Source organism: Zonotrichia leucophrys, chromosome 4 (assembly GCF_028769735.1).
Source record: "Zonotrichia leucophrys gambelii isolate GWCS_2022_RI chromosome 4, RI_Zleu_2.0, whole genome shotgun sequence".
Lineage (NCBI taxonomy): Eukaryota > Metazoa > Chordata > Aves > Passeriformes > Passerellidae > Zonotrichia > Zonotrichia leucophrys.
The window spans coordinates 3951042-3966998 of NC_088173.1; the positions used below are offsets into that span (position 1 = coordinate 3951042).

Below are 15957 nucleotides of genomic sequence, written 5' to 3' on the forward strand. Positions count from 1 at the left end.
ATAAAAATAGATAAATGTTTAACATACATAAGTATCGCAGGAAAGTGAGGTGATGATCTGCTGCTTCTGCTGCTTCTACATCAATTGCCTAATCATAAATAATAAAATTTTATTAGCAGGCTGAAAATTTTTTTAGGTCTGTAAGTGAGAACAGAAGAGTCTGTGTTTTTTAGTAAGTGTAGCACGGAAGCCAGCTGTTACTTATCAATGACATGATTCAAGCCCTAGCATGTGTGAAAATAAATAAATAAATACTCCCCTTAATTTTTCATCAAGAGGCCTGCTTGGTCTCCTCAGACACAAAGTTTATTAACTACTGCAAAGTCCTTCTGTGTGATGTAGTGTCTTTCCCTAAGCACTGTCTGTATATAAAATATAGCTATTGTTGAATGGCTATTTTGTCAATGTTCAAGGTGTTTGTTAATAAAAAACATTGAAGAAGTTAAATTCAGTAAGTGCATAGATGTGCTGGATCCCTAATGCCTTGTCAGGACTTTAGCTTAGCAGTAACCCTTGCAGCACCTGCGCTGCTGGAAACTGTCCTTACAGTCATTGAGGTGTGTATAGCTGGGGAAGCTTAACTGTGGTTGAGATAGTGGTCCTCTTTTGGGAGCTGATGTTCCTGGCTTTACCAAAGTAAGCACAGTTCAGAATATGCCTCAGTCCTTTGCTGCTGCCTCTGCAGCCTCAGCAAAAGTGGAGGTGGGATTGCTGGTCTCTGCATGTATCTTGGGCAGCTCAGTAGCAAAATTGCCTATGGCTGGTGAGTCCTGACACTCCCACAAGAGTAAAACATGTTTATTAAAAAGTGCTAAAGCAGTTGCAGCTTCAAATATGAATGAAGTTTTACATTTTACTGTAATTCTGATATGTTATGCCACTCAGAATTGTTTCTATGAAGGAGTGTTGAGTAAATAAAACTGAGGTAGACCTTAAACTCACTGTAGAGCAAATGCATATTGTTTAAGGTACTAAAGATTTGTTATACCCTCAGTGTTGTTCTTGCATAGGATGAAGTTCAGCACAAAGCTGCCTGAGCCCAAGGCTTTCTGACTGGTTTGTGACATATCAGAGAATGGACTTAAAAATTCCTGATCCTGCTTTTCTTGCCCATTCTTCCCTATTGTCTTTGCTGAAAGATTAGCTAATGACTCATGCCTTGTGCTGAAGGGTGAAGTAATGCTTCCTGAGTTCCTATTTTGTAATGTGTTACTGTTTTAAATCCACTAGCTATATGCATGTGAATATCTATGTATCTCTCTCTCTCTTTATCTATCTACCTACCTACCTGCCTATCTATCCATATCTTTGTTTCTTTGTCTATAAAAGGAATAAAATTGAGGTCTTTATGAGACCTCAGAATATTGCTGAATATTCATTCAGTTTTCACGGTTCAGATTTTTTTCCCCTCAAAGTCCTTTGCGGTTTCCTCAGTTGGTTTATGCACATTACTGCATTATGATTAAGCAATAGGTAACCATAAAAATGTCTGAAAAAAAACAGAGGCCAGGTCTCCAAAATATTCTTTAGGTTTAGAGATGCCTTTTCTCATAGGGGAGGTGGTTCTTCTGGGCTGCTATTTTAGTCTGACATTCCTGGACTTCCTTCTGTACTATCTGCAACCAAAAATTTGTAAGTAAAGCAAGTTCCAGTTGATGCTTGACCGGGGAAATCTGTTTTGTCAGGAAATTAGCACACTTTGCATGGATTTTTCTCAAAGTAAATTTGGTAAATAAAACTGGCAGAATTAGCAGTTGTAATCATAGATGGTGGCTTCACACGTTTCGTTACTGCAGGAGCAGCACAGGCTGCAGAAGAACCTTAATCTCCTGGGTCAGTCAAAGCAGTGTGATGTAACCAAGCATTGGCCTCGCAGCAGCTTAGCAGAGAGCATATGCCTATCACTGCCATATCAGCAGCTGAGACCGTTTACTGTCCCTCATGTGTCACATGGCAGTTTGGGCTCTAATTACAACATCTGTGATCTGTAGCAGACTGCTGTCTCATACAGTGGCCCTGCAAGTCATACTGTATGTGAGGTAATAATATTTAAAAGTGTCATCTAGGATAGTAGAATAAAAATGAACATGTAAAACAATGAATATAGTTATTAAAAAATACAGCTATTTACATTTTAAAAAACCCCACCAAACTGCCATAACAATGTAATAGGGTATTATGAAGGGGAAAGCAAATTTGCAAGAGACTCATTAACCTACATGACATGAGTGTTTGAGTAAGAGAAGGGAGTGAAAAATAACAGAATAAATAACTTTACTAATTAATTAGTCCATGGCTCCTTGTATGCTTTTTGAAGTACTTTTATCTTTCATTTTGGGTTGGAATGTGTCACATTATAAAGGTTGCTTCAGTGGCAAAAGTTTTACTGAAGATGAGAAGAGCATTGCAAGGGATAAAGTTCTTTTGACAAAGTGTTGATGATGATGAACTCCTGGCAAGGAGACAAATGAGAAATTCCTCTTCTCACTGTTTAACTGCTGTAATGTGTCTCTTTAATAAATGCAAGATCACTTCAACTCGTCTTTTATTTTTGAAACTAAATCAAAGTATCCTTCCAGGAAAATCACAACAGGGAGCCTCTTGATTTTGCAATTTGTTTGTCATAAAATACCAGATGCTAATGTGTATTTTTTCCCCCTCTTGTAGGTGCCTGAGATTATAAGCTCGATTCGACAAGCTGGAAAAATTGCCCGTCAAGAAGAGTTTCAGAATAATCTCTCAGATGTTGAAGACCCTTTTACCAAAAAGTTTGAGGTGCTCTTCTGTGGACGGGTAACAGTAGCACATAAAAATGCACCTCCAGCACTCATAGATGAATGCATTGAGAAATTCAATCGTGCAAGTTGTACAAAAAATTCAGATTTCAGCTCATCATCCCAGCAACATGAAACTGCCAATAACTTTGGAGGTTTCTCTTTCAGCAGCAAATTGCGGTCTGTGTTCCAGCCCTTGGTCAATGAAGAGGAGGAAAAAAGGCCAATTAGGAAATCTTTTTCTCAACCTGGACTTCGTTCCCTTGCTTTTAAGAAGGATTTCCAAGAGGGAAGCCTTAGGAGTAACAGCTTTGTCAGGTCTTTTGAAGAAGATGCAATTTCACTGAACCTAAAAAGTCAACTCATCTATGGACACAGTGTTGTGCAGCCAACTGACATTGCAGAAAACCGGACTATGTTGTTTACGGTAAAGCAAGATTTGCAGCTTCGGGTGGCCTTTTCACATCTTGGAGTTTGGAGTGGCAGACACCAAAGCAGATGTTCTGACAGATGGCAGTTACTTCTTTGATAACTTAATTGCAATTACCAAAGCTTAACTTAAACTTGCCTGTTTCTCTGGAGAGCATTACTTGTTAGTGAGAATTGGCTTACATATTCTAAATAAGTTTATATTAAATAGTTTAAAACAGTACTACCTGAAACCTTGGGCTGCTAAAGAAAGCTTTTAGAAAGTTACTGCAAGTTAGTAGGTAGTTGTGCAATTGCAGAATGCAATTACACTAGCTAGTAACAGCAGAAATAAATTTCCAGGGGAGCGAATTATCTGTAACTAGAGCAGAAGGACCAAACCATGACTGAGAGCTAGTAGACTTTGTCCCATGATAAGCAGTGTAATTGATGAGGGTGCTCCTGCTGCCAGCATGTTTCTGTAATGATGGAGTAGTAGTGGAATAGCTTCCTATGCTACTCCACACGTGTTTCCACTCCTGCCCTGCTTTGGTGTGGTTAGCAATGCCCTTGCCTTGATAGGTGAGCAGCAAAACTCTTTTCTAAGAACTGAGAAGCAAGTAAGGAACGTGGTATTTGCTCCTCTTACAATCCTCATGATGGTAAGCTATATTTTACTTAGCTTGTGTCTTCTGAGCTCATAATACAAACCTGGAGCTGATTCTGCAAAGACTGACTCTCCTAAGGTCATCTTGGATCCATGAGCTGCTGTTGGAGCTGGGCATTCTTAAGGCCAGTAATAGAGTGTGTGCAATTACAGGGCTTTTAAAGCAGGGAAAGAGAATCCTTGAGGAGGCTTGCCACCGTGTTATATCTGTAAAAAGTAGCATGCAGAAAATGTCATAGTCAGCTCTACCTGAATTAAAGCTTCTGTTTGGTTGTGGCAGGCTGACATCAAACAGTGAGTGCAAGAAGGTGGAGAGATGTTTCTTCCCTAGTAAAAATAAAGCCATCCATGTTCACCTTCTTCCCCTGAGCATGTATTTCACATAGAAAATACAGTACCCTTTGTAATAATAATGCCTAATTTTAAATAAATCGTTACTCCATTATTGATTCATGGCACATATTTTAGAAATAGAGAGATTATAGTTGGGCTGGGTAGGTCCAGATCCTCTTACTCCAGTGAGTGAATTTTTAATTTATATTAAATAGATGCAGCAGTTCTCAAAGACAGCTGCAGCTTCAATCTGAATATAATGTCAGTCACCTGCTGGCAGCCACATTTCAGAATTGTGAGGGTTTGCTGATCTGGCTTTGTGTCTTGGGTTGCTTTCTCTCCTTTCTGTCTGGGAAAATATTGTTTAGTATGCACAGCTGTATTCTTTTCCTATTCAGCCAGTCTAAATTCAGCTGAATATAAGGAAGTGAAGTAACTCTAGTTTGTGCCTTCAGTATCCACAGGCAGCAGCTGATGGCAGAGCTGAGTTTGTTGGTTGCCTTTCCCTGGTGTTCAGCAGGTTCTGAGTCAGGGACTGCAGGCAGCATGGTTGGGTCTCATCAGTTTGTGTGTGGCTACATACGGAGTGCTTTCAAGTAGCTTAGTATCCAGAGGAAAAAAATGGTTGGTATATTCTCATTTATTTAGTTAGATTTTGCCCAGGATTGAAGCAAAGGTTGGTTGATGCATGAGCTGTGAAAAATACTCTGATTAATTATCTGGCAGCTCTCCTCACTTGATTCAAACAGTCCTGATTTTCATGTCTTCTTCCTGAAGAACTGCTTTCCTAGCCAGTTTCTTAGGATTTGAGGAGGGGGTATTTTTAGGTTTTTCTCCTGGCTGTGCATATTGAGGGTGAGGCGGAGGAGATTAATTGGTTTGAATTTTTTCCTCTTGTTCAGTTGGCTTCAAATGATCACTACTGCCCAAGGGCCAAATGTGAAAGAATTATGTGAAAACTGAGCAATGAGAAGGAGCCTCTTGCTGCAGGGAGGGGAAGACAGCAGCAATCAGGAGGCTGCTGAGTAGGTGTTGGGAGGAATAACCCCATGAACAGATGCAAGATCAGCCCCAGGGACTATGTAAGGAAACCAGCAGGCATCTGGGGAGAACCATTGTGACTGGTTGAAGTGAAAGAAGAGGTAGAAGGAATGCACAGGGCCATTTTTAGACATACAGAGGTGGCACATCTGACCCAATCTATTCACACATGAGATTTGTCCCTTCCCATTTCTTAAGAAAGTACAGTTACATTGGTGCTGCTGATGGTTTTGTGTGCTTCTTTTGGGATTTGGTACTTTGATTTGATTGAGGCACGTTTCTCCAAGTCATACTCATGAGTGGATCCAAATTCTGCCTGCCTTCATAAAATCTGAGAATTGTTTTTAGCATTCTCTGACATGCTATAAAATATGAGGAATTTAATTTTTTCTGTTACTATCTTACAAAGATGTTGCCAGAAGCTGAAAAAATGAAAACAGTAGCACCATAAAAATGCCCTTTGCCATCAATACTTAGCGTCATCTTTTGATTGTACTAATGGCCTACAGATTAAATTACATTAGAAAATATACTCCAGTAAATTCATTTGTATAGTTTTTGAGTTAAGTGCCATAAATAAATAAAGAAAGCTCACAAAAATTATTAGGTAGACTACAGGAAGAAGTACATGCTTGGCTTTAAATTTTAAAGCAGTCTCATTAAGTAGCTTCTGTGACTGTGGTACATTCCAAGACTGCAGAAAATAGGAAAAGGGAGTGTGAGTGTATTTCTCTCAGTGCCAAGCAGGTTACTTGTGATACAATATTGCTGTCATCTGTTTAAACATTATTTTATTGTCTCATTAAACCTCAGTGCCGTAATGTGCAGAGCTCTCAATGCCAAATCAGTGTTGTTTCAGTATTCTTTCTGGTAGTAATATGCTAATTGATATAAATATACAGGTAGAAAAAAATTGGGATCTGTATTCAGGAAACATTTTACAGTGGGACAAAAAGAAGTGTAATGTTACTTTTTAGCATCTTGCAATTTATTTTGCTCTTTTTAGATTGGCCAGTCTGAAGTTTACCTTATCAGTCCTGACACAAAAAAAGTTGCGATTGAGAAAAGCTTTAAAGAAATATCCTTTTGTTCTCAGGTAAGATTGTAGTGTATTCTTTTTGTCTTTTTTTGTTGTTTAAATATTCTCTACTTGTGAATGCTCATGTAATCCTCTCTCCTTGCACTCCGCATGGATTCTCTCAACAGCAATTTCAGTGATTGCTATTGAAAAGCTGCTAATTAATCAATATTTTATAAGACCATTATTCTTCTTTCATTGTGATTCACATTGCATTGTGATTCCTGAGATGAAGACTCACTCCTGTGTGCAGTGGATGAATAATATTAGCTAGAAGGAACACACTGGTCAGGAGCACACTCTTGTTTGAGATTGCAGTGAGCATGATTCACAGTTGTGCAAGTCTTGGGATCTCTGAGCCATATTTTTCAAGAAGTGAGAATGAAAGGAGAAAAATTATATGGAAGAGTTATCTGAAAAATACTTTAAAAATATGTTCTTTTCAAGAATATACGTTACATGCTTTTAAATGAGGACAGTCCTCTGCAATGCAGAGGTGGTATATGTCATGCATTGTGGGCAGGTATGTGTCAGAGACTCCTCACTTGCTCCTAATCCCTGTTCTTTTTGCCACAGGGTTTGCTTCTCTGTCCTTCTGCCTGAGATTTTTTTGGTTTCTTTTGTAGGTTTTGTTTTCCATAAATTAATTTGTTTTTTAATTTGATGATTGCAGCTTCCATCACTAAACGTGCAGGCACATATTCTGAAAATTTCAGAGTAAAGTACATTTTTAATAGAATTTATTAATCTCTGGGTCTGCGGTATGGGTCTTTTATAATTCATCCATAAAAAACAAAATGAAAAATAAAACAGTGTCTGACTTAATTGAAATTAAAGATTCATGAAGTATTAGGTTCTATAACAGGACAGAATTTTAATGGCCAGATGTCTTTAATGTAGCTCTAACAGAGATAAGTGACCTATATGTAATGCTATTTTGTTCTTTTCTTCCTGAAAGTAATACAGATACAAAACATTGAAAGTAGGTATGACTGTTTCATTGCTGTTGTTTCTTTCCTAGGGAATTAGACATGTGGACCACTTTGGGTTCATCTGCAGAGAGTCTTCAGAAAATGGAGGCTTCCACTTTGTTTGCTATGTGTTTCAGTGTACAGATGAAGCACTGGTAAGTGAAAGAAAAGAATAGCCAAATAGAATATTAGACCCTAAATGTCTTCTATTGCTCTATGCTCTGTATTTTGCTGAATGTCATCAAATCTTATTCCACTCAGAAATACAAAAATGTAACTAATATAGCTGTCTGCAAGAGACCTTTTCGTTTGTTTTGAGGGCAGAAGTTAAAATCCTCTTTAAAATCCACTAAATCTTCATTTCACAAACTAAGTTAGACCTTATGCTTCTTTTTTGGGGAGAGTTTTCTCTTAGGGCACCTGTTCTGAAAGTCAGGACTGCACTCCTGTACTCTAAGTAAGACCAGTGCATCACAACTGCAGTAAGCTTTTTGAGCATAGACAAGAAAGGGGTTTGAGATAGAGGGTAGGATCTTTCATTAGACCACAGTAATAAAATTGTGTGGTCTGGAAGAGACATGAGTTCATGATGAGTTTTATTGTGCTTATGTGTTTGTGCACAGAACCAACATATGAACAGCTTGGGTTTTTAGTCATAAGCACATTCCCAAGCAAGGGGCAGTATTATTCTAAAAGACTGTTGTGTTTGTGTTAAGGAAAACAGTGGAAGAGTGAAATTCTGTTCTTCTTAATGCTGTTCTTTTCAGGTTGATGAAATCATGATGACATTGAAACAGGCTTTCACTGTGGCTGCTGTGCAACAGAATTCCAAGGCACAGCCCCAGCTCTGTGAAGGGTGTCCTATGCAAAATTTGCATAAACTCTGCGAAAAGATAGAAGGTGAGATTTAAAGAATTTTCTGGTTGAATATTTTTTGTGGCAGTTTCACTGGGGGACAGTATGTAAAATCCTAAGGAAATTAGTGCTTAAAAAGAGCTTGGGATTTGGGGATTAAAGTTGAGAGCCAGGTACTTTTATTTAGAAGGCTGTGGTATCAGGTTTTCTGTAAAGTAAGAAGAATTTTCTCACAAGAGGTAAGCTCCTTTATTGTGTTTTAGTTGAACTTTTAAAATCTGTTTCCAAGTGTAAACATTAGCAAGTTGCAGCTTGTTTGGCTCTATTAGCCCTATAAATGCAGAAGCCTGTAGATAAGGAACCTCTGATGGGTAGAAGTGGCAATAGCTATGACCTGCTGTCCTATTGAGTACACTTAGATTCTGGGATTATGCTATCACTAAGCAGGAGCTGGACAGTATGCTTTTAATATCTGTGTTTGTCTGCTCCTTCATGAAAATGCAGAAATTAGAATTGTAGTTGTTACCCAGAACAGATGTTCAAGTCATAAAAAATCTCTTTATGTTTCAGCAAATTTTACTGTTAGATTTTGTTCATTTAAGTGATGCTTGGGGTGAATAGAGGGCAACAGCAGCTTGTCAGATCACGTGGCAGTGACTTGTTGGACTAAAACCTGCCTAATTTGATGAATTTGATGAAACTGGACAACTTCCAAAACTGCTTTCACTCTCTTTCAGCTAGCTGTGATTTTTGGGAAGCTTTTTAAAGGCCAATGTCCCTTAATGCCTTCAATTGTGCCATCCTGTTAATCGTATCATCTGCTTCTGATGAGATATTCCATGATCAGAAACTGAAGTGCACAATACTGTTGATGGTTTGCTGTTTTTCCGCAGAAAACAGAGGAAAAAAATGTAATCCAGGAAGAGAACAGAAAAAATAATCTGAATGAAAGGGTAGTCTGCTTTAGACTGTCAATAAATGTTTTCATCAAAAGGCACAGTAAGACCTTCACTAACAAGCAATAAATTTACTTGTTTTCAGAAGGGCCCAAAACATAGAAATTAGAGAAAATGAAAGGGAATTCTGTTTTACCATAAACAGTATCCAAGCAGCACTGCACTAAACATCAACAAAACAGTCTGCTAAAATGCAGTAGATTGTGGGTTTATTTTATCTTGTCTCATAATGGAGTCTTCAGCTAAGAGTATAATCCTGGTCTGTGCTCAATAAATCTCCTCATTGCAGAGTTCATGTCCCTCATTTTAAAGGCATGAGTTTAGTAGTAGCTTTAAATTAACCTAGAGTTCTTTCTAATGCCCTCTTATGAAGTCATGGAATGGGCCAGCTCAAATAATTGAAAGCTTTGGCTTAAATTGTCAGCAGATTTATGTGATTGATTAATTCTGAAAAATTTGACCCTCTAATTTGTTCATTTTTGTTCCTCTTGGTAGGGTTGCCCTCTTCTAAGACTAAACTGGAACTACAAAAGCATCTAACCACACTAAATAACCAGGAACAGGCCTCTGTTTTTGAAGAGGTTCAGGTAAGCTTTGTTTCCTACAAGATTTTAAAGCAGCTGATGATTTTGCTAACATCTGTGTAAAACACAGAAGTCATTTTCATTTTTTGTGAATCATTCATTTTTTTACGTAACAGACAGCCAGCTTGTGCTTTAATTTTAGTTGGTTTTTTTAGAGCTGTTAAAAACTTAGTTTTTGATGTAAATTACTGTTTTACTAATTTTTCTTCCCCTAATACTCCTTGCTTTCCATGGAGCTGTTGCCTTCTCATTGAGTAAAACTGAACACATTTTTTATGGGTGAAGGCAATAACATGTACTGTGAGGACATTGAAACTGTTACTTGGACCAAAACAAATTTCTGTAATATTCCTAGATGAAAAAATTTCTTGCCTAAAGTTTATCCTAGATCTTAATTCTTGTCAAACTAACTAAAGAAGTTAAACTTTCTATCTTCTTAATTAAATCTATTTTAGAACAGAGGAAAGCATACCTGGATTTAAAATAGATGATGTGGATTGTAGGAAATGTCACTGGGATTGAAACACTGTTGAAGATTAAGAAATGTCAGACTTTTTAAAAATTAATGTTTCCTTCCTCTCCTGAGTCATTTCAGTCTCTTTGTGTGTTTCCACGTGGCAGTTTATCACTCAGTACCAAATTTGGAAGTTACTCTGTGGAACCAATTCCATAAGATGAGTAATTTCTTAGCATAGGGCAGCTAGCAGCACTGTTGCCTTTTAGTGTTCTGCACACAGTCTAAAGCTTCTTTCCAGTAGTCACAGGAAACTGTTAATTGCTTCTGGTGAGGGTCTGCAAACCATTAACTTGGCAAAACCAAGGGTAAAGTAGAAATCTCCTGCCCATCTTTCTCAGCTAACTTTTTCAGTTGGACAGTCTTGAATGTTGCGTTCTTGCAGATCCATGTGTTGTTACCATGATTCACATTTTTAGGTAACTGTCTTCCTGTGGTACTTTTATTACTCTAATGTGCTACCTTGGCATTGATTCATACTGTATCCTCTGCATTATATCAACAAGCTTAAGGCAGCATATGTTTTTCTAAAGTTAAGTTTCTGGGATTAAATTCTTTAATAAATTGTTTTAAAATCTTCTCTTACAATAATTGAGATTGAAATAAAATGCAGCATAGATAAATAGGTTCACCTTGTGCACTAATTTAAAAAAGACCTATGTCATTTCCCAAAAACTAAATGTCCAATGTGAAGGATTTCTAGAAGTGTTGTGAATCCTATCTCTAGGACAGTGCTCCATGTGTGCTACAAACTCAGAACTACAGTGATTCAGTTTTCTTTATATCAAAAGAAAATTGGTAAAAATATTTTTAAAGCCTTTATTTGCTTGTGGCCGTTCAATATCTGTACAGTTGTCTTCTGTCTTCGGTGTAAATTCTGTTGTGTATGAAGTGAGGTCAAGCGTTTTTGTGGCTGTATTAGTACTTTGTCTGGGACACTGGTGTCCTCTGGTGGACTGGAGCAGTAGCATTAACAGACTGAATTTGTTCCTACATTCATGATTTATTACAGTGACAGATGAAAAGTGTAAACATTTGCAAACTGTTACACAAATGTATAATTACTGTGCTTGTGGTGTTCTCAATTACAGAAATTAAGACCACGAAATGAACAAAAAGAGAATGAGCTGGTTATCTCTCTTTTGAGAAACATGTATGAAGAAAAACAGAAGGACCATGTTCATATTGGAGAAGCAAAACAGGTAAGTTTAATCATTCAATTTTAGTTCATGTAAGGAGAAGCTGTGGGGGTACCAGTCGTTTGTTTCTCTGGGTGTGGATTGAGGGCACTTGAGACAGTTGTTAGTTCATGTTCAGACTCAGGTGTTGATTATCTCTTATCAGTAAAACAGTCTCACAACTGTGAGTTCAGCAGCTTTTCACTAGAAGGCATAAAATGGCCAACAGTCTCTTGTTACAAGGTCTTTTATGGTTAAACTATCCAATTAAGAAAGGACACCTAGATTATTTTCCCTTTTAACCCAATAACTGATCCCACAGAGCCCCCAGTGCAGACTTTTCTGCCCAGTTACAAAATGCCACCCAAACCCATGAGGAAGAAGGAAGAAGCAGCATGAAGAAGAAACCGAGGATGACACCCTGTGCCCTCCATCTTGCTTCCATCCACAACATACTAAAAATCCCAAAACCTAAATTTCTCACCAAGTGATACACTTACACTACTCTCTATAATCTATTTCACATTTTTGTGGATTGTAGTCTATCTTGAAGTCTAGGAAACTTTCTCCATGAATGAGGGTCAAAGTCAGTGCTCCCCTGGGGGTCAGGGCACCCAAGAGCAGACAGAGAAATATTCCCAGTGCCCTGGGTTTCCACAAGAAGCCAGGAAAAAATTTTTCTGTTCAATTTTTATATCTTTCCAAAGGCAAATTTGCATCACTTGCAATTTGAAACTTCAGTGTGTAAGCAGTGGTGAATACTGGGTTTGCTTATGCTTCATAAACTGTTGTCATGTACCAAAACAGATATCTCAAATTTTGAGGGTGTGGAAAACACCAATCACTTGTTTTTAAAATTTTAGAAGTTTAATAGTAATAAAATATTTATAAAAATAGTAACACAATTAGAGTAATAACAATTTGGACAAATTGAATTAAGACAATATGAGGCAATAAAAACAAAGAGTTACGGACGTCTGGGTACCTTTTCTGGGCAGCACGAGCCCGAAAAAAGGACACCCGTTAACAAAGGATTAACCCTTAAGAACAATAGCCTGTTGCATATTCATACACCTCATACATGATGCATAAATTCCATTCAAACACAGGATTCTGTCTGGTCAGTGTCAGCTTCTTCCCTCTAATCCTAACAGCGCCTCCAAGGCGGGAAGAAGTTAATTTCTTCTGATAAGAAGGCAATAAATTCCCTTTCTCCGAAAGATCTAGGTGTCCTGTGGCTGCTATCTCGCTGCAAGCCCTTCTTGTTAAACAAAGCATCTTACATAGCATAGTTTCTATTTTAACAATTTTTATAGCCTAAAACTATTTAACACAGTACTTAAGAGAATTAATACAGCATTACTTTCTAACACAACACATATAATATTCATTTTAATATTTGCGAAAAGCCAATCATAGAATACATGCATTTTTCACAGAGGGTCCCTGGTACAGTCTGATTTCAGGCCTAGGAGACAGGGGTGCAAACAAGACAGACTACTAAATTGTTTATTGATTCTCTTTGCAAAGAAAATTCAATATATGTGAGAGAATGTATAATGAATTTGTGATTGCTGCCACCTGATCTGTGACATGTGCCATCTTGCTGTTAGTGTTGAGTCAGTGTAATGACAACACATTGGATTTGGTCATAAAGCCTATTACATTTACTCAGGACTGAAAGTTTGACTTGTGTGCAAACAACCATTTGAAGTGGCCTTAAGATGATGAGGATTGCTGCAGAAACAGCAGCAGAGACTCTTATCCGTGTCCAAAGAGATGAGCTACCTTTTATTCTCTATCAGAGAATAAAATAGCCAGTGCTGTTTAACTGGCTATTTATACAGCACAGTTAAGGTTTTTCCAAAGGGATTAGTGGTTTTGGGTGCCTTGGTTTGTGAGTAGCTACCTTGAGACAACTCAAGGAGGTTAGTATTTAAAAAAGGATTCCATCCACTCGCTGGAAACTTTCAGTTCCAATTATTTAGACCCTTTTAAAAGTCTTGACTGTCCCTCTACTGTTGGTTGATAATTCCACTGTGATGATTGCTGTCAGCCATTTGTGATATAAACTAGGAAATAAATACATGGACAGTTATTAGACCTGTGAAGAAATTAGGAAAGTAGAAGCAAATCATGCTTTACTGTATTTTCACTTTGTTAATCTCTTCTCCTTTTATAGCTTACTAAGTAATTATTGACCTTCCTGAGTAAACAGAAGGAAAATTGCATATTTCACTCTTTGATTTATTGTATTGGGCATCTCACCAGAAATATGCTTTTAAGAAAAAAGCATTTCAGTTGTAGGATAAGAGGAAGAAACATTGCCTGAGGTCCTCTGTCATCATACCTAAAATACCATTGTTTGCTGTAATGTTAGCTGATGGTCAGTCACAAACAGCTTGGAAATAGGGATATACAAAGCGAGATAAGATCTTTAGGTATGAGGTATGAAGTACTGAAGTATGTCTTCAATGATTTGAAAATATCTAAGGCCTGCTGCAATTTGTTTGCTCAGTTCCTGAAAACAAATTGGTTAATATGACACTTGCAAAGATGCCAGTGTTCTAAGAGAACTGACTTCCCCATAAACTATCCTTTGTCTCAGCATAACATTTTATATTTACTCTGATAATTTATCTCCAGGCCTGTGTAATAGCAGATAACTTTGAAGACATACTGTTATTTATCTCAGCAATCATTAACCCATCACACCCTGATATCCCTGTTCCCTTCTGTTCTGCATATTCACTTTCATGCTTTTCATTGCCTTTTTAAAAAAATATATTTAAATGAGTGGAGAAAAAAGATTAAATGTGATACTAGTACATGGATCTTGTTTAACAAAAACATTTGGAAATAAATGTCTTTTCATAAGAATGTAATAGCAAGCAGCATCTGATTTACTCTTGGAGAATAAAATGAGGGAAGCTATAGTAGTTTAGGAATGGTACTCTCCATTCAGTGCCCCCACCAAGACCCTCCAAGCCAGGCACCTACTGTGGTGGGATGGAGAGGACAGTTGGAGGCACAGAAGGCAAAGATCACAGGCTGAGATAAGAACAATTTACTGGAAACATCAATGAGGTAAGAAAATGACCAGTAATAGCAACAATACTAGTCACAGAGGGTACAAGAAAAGAAATTATTCACACAGAATCCATCCCCCAGTAATAGACAGTACTGGAAGGCTCCCTCCTGACACATTTTTTTGACTGGAAGGAGCCCCTTCTCTCTGAAGAGAGACCTTTTCCCCCTCCCTCCAGCAATGACAGATGGTATAAAATATCCTTCAGGTCCTGGCCATGCCCCTTCCCAATTACTACAAAAATTAACCTTGGCCTGGCATAACCAGGACAGAAAGTAAAAAGAAAATACAGGGGCCTGTAAAGTTGTCATACTGGAAATAGGATGTTTTAAAATTACATCTAGGCAGGACAATTTGGTGATGGTTATATGTCATTCACCTGCCCAGTACTAATTGTACGGATCAAGCATTCAGGTCTCTGAATTTAGGGACAAGTAAAGAGGGCTGTGGTGCCTGTCAGCTTCAAGAAGAACCCCCCAAAACAGCACTGAAAACTGAGCTCTGGTTTCTTCTGCAGATATTGGGTTTGGATGGTAATATTTGTATCACAGTATTGTTTTTATGTTCACTGCATTAGTATTCACCAGCACTAAAAATGGGCTATAATGGAGAATGTTGAGAGTTTCTGTTAATGATGAGATATTGAGTCATTTCTTGGTTAAAGAAAAGGCAATCCATGAGAAATCTCGAATCTGTCACACTTAAACATTTAGAATTTTTACAATTCTGCATTGGCATAAATGAAAATTTGTCAGTAGAGCTGTTAATCTGTATTAAAATGGCAATTCTTCTGAAGCATGGTAGTTCACTCAACATGTTTCCTTTAAGAGATTTCCTGTCCTTATTTTAGGATAGTTTGTTAAACTTCAGTACAAGTATCACTAGAGAAAAATGCATGACAAGGTGAGGACACCAGGAAAAACTATTGATACAGGTTATAGAAGTCTTCAGACCATTCACTGAGATTTTCTCCATGCTGTTGAGTATTTTGCATTTCTGTTTCTAAACACTTGCAGGCTTCACAACCTCCTGCTGAGAATGCTGTAAATGAAGTGTCCAGCAGTGCTTCGAGATTCAGATTAGACATGTTAAAGAACAAAGCAAAAAGGTCTCTTACAGAATCTTTTGAAAGTATTTTATCACGTGTAAGTATCTTCATGTTTATTGTCTTTGAACATAATGTCATTGCTTTGTTTATTTGATAGAAAAGTCATATTTGTTAGCATTCCAGGCCTTAGCCCAAAGGTTATTAATGTCACAGTGACAAGAATATTTGAGTATCTCCTCTTGTTACTTCCCAGACAGCATTTCTAGAATTCACCCCTATAAAATCCTACTGCAGCTGTGCTCAGGATATGAAATATAGTGTTAGTGTTGTTATATTAGCTGTAGTACTGTTCTAGTTTTTTTCAGTTTGTCCTGACCTGGTATAAGCTGCCTATGTAAGCATAGCTGTACACTGGTTGCATTTTCACTGCCGTTGCTGTTTTGATGGAAACTCCTGATTTTG

At 37.6% G+C, this 15957-nt stretch overlaps 1 protein-coding gene across 12 annotated transcripts in view; it reads left to right on the plus strand.

Annotated features, from left to right (window-relative positions):
• Positions 1 to 15957, plus strand: part of TBC1D1 (TBC1 domain family member 1) — a 101014-nt gene that overhangs the window by 45704 nt on the left and 39353 nt on the right. For all 12 annotated transcript variants that reach the window (XM_064710265.1, XM_064710264.1, XM_064710262.1 and 9 more), the window contains 7 exons: positions 2668 to 3201; positions 6230 to 6319; positions 7323 to 7427; positions 8040 to 8172; positions 9579 to 9670; positions 11273 to 11383; positions 15464 to 15592. In XM_064710265.1, coding sequence (XP_064566335.1) covers positions 2668 to 3201; positions 6230 to 6319; positions 7323 to 7427; positions 8040 to 8172; positions 9579 to 9670; positions 11273 to 11383; positions 15464 to 15592 — 1194 coding nt within the window. The remainder of the gene's footprint in view (positions 1 to 2667; positions 3202 to 6229; positions 6320 to 7322; positions 7428 to 8039; positions 8173 to 9578; positions 9671 to 11272; positions 11384 to 15463; positions 15593 to 15957) is intronic.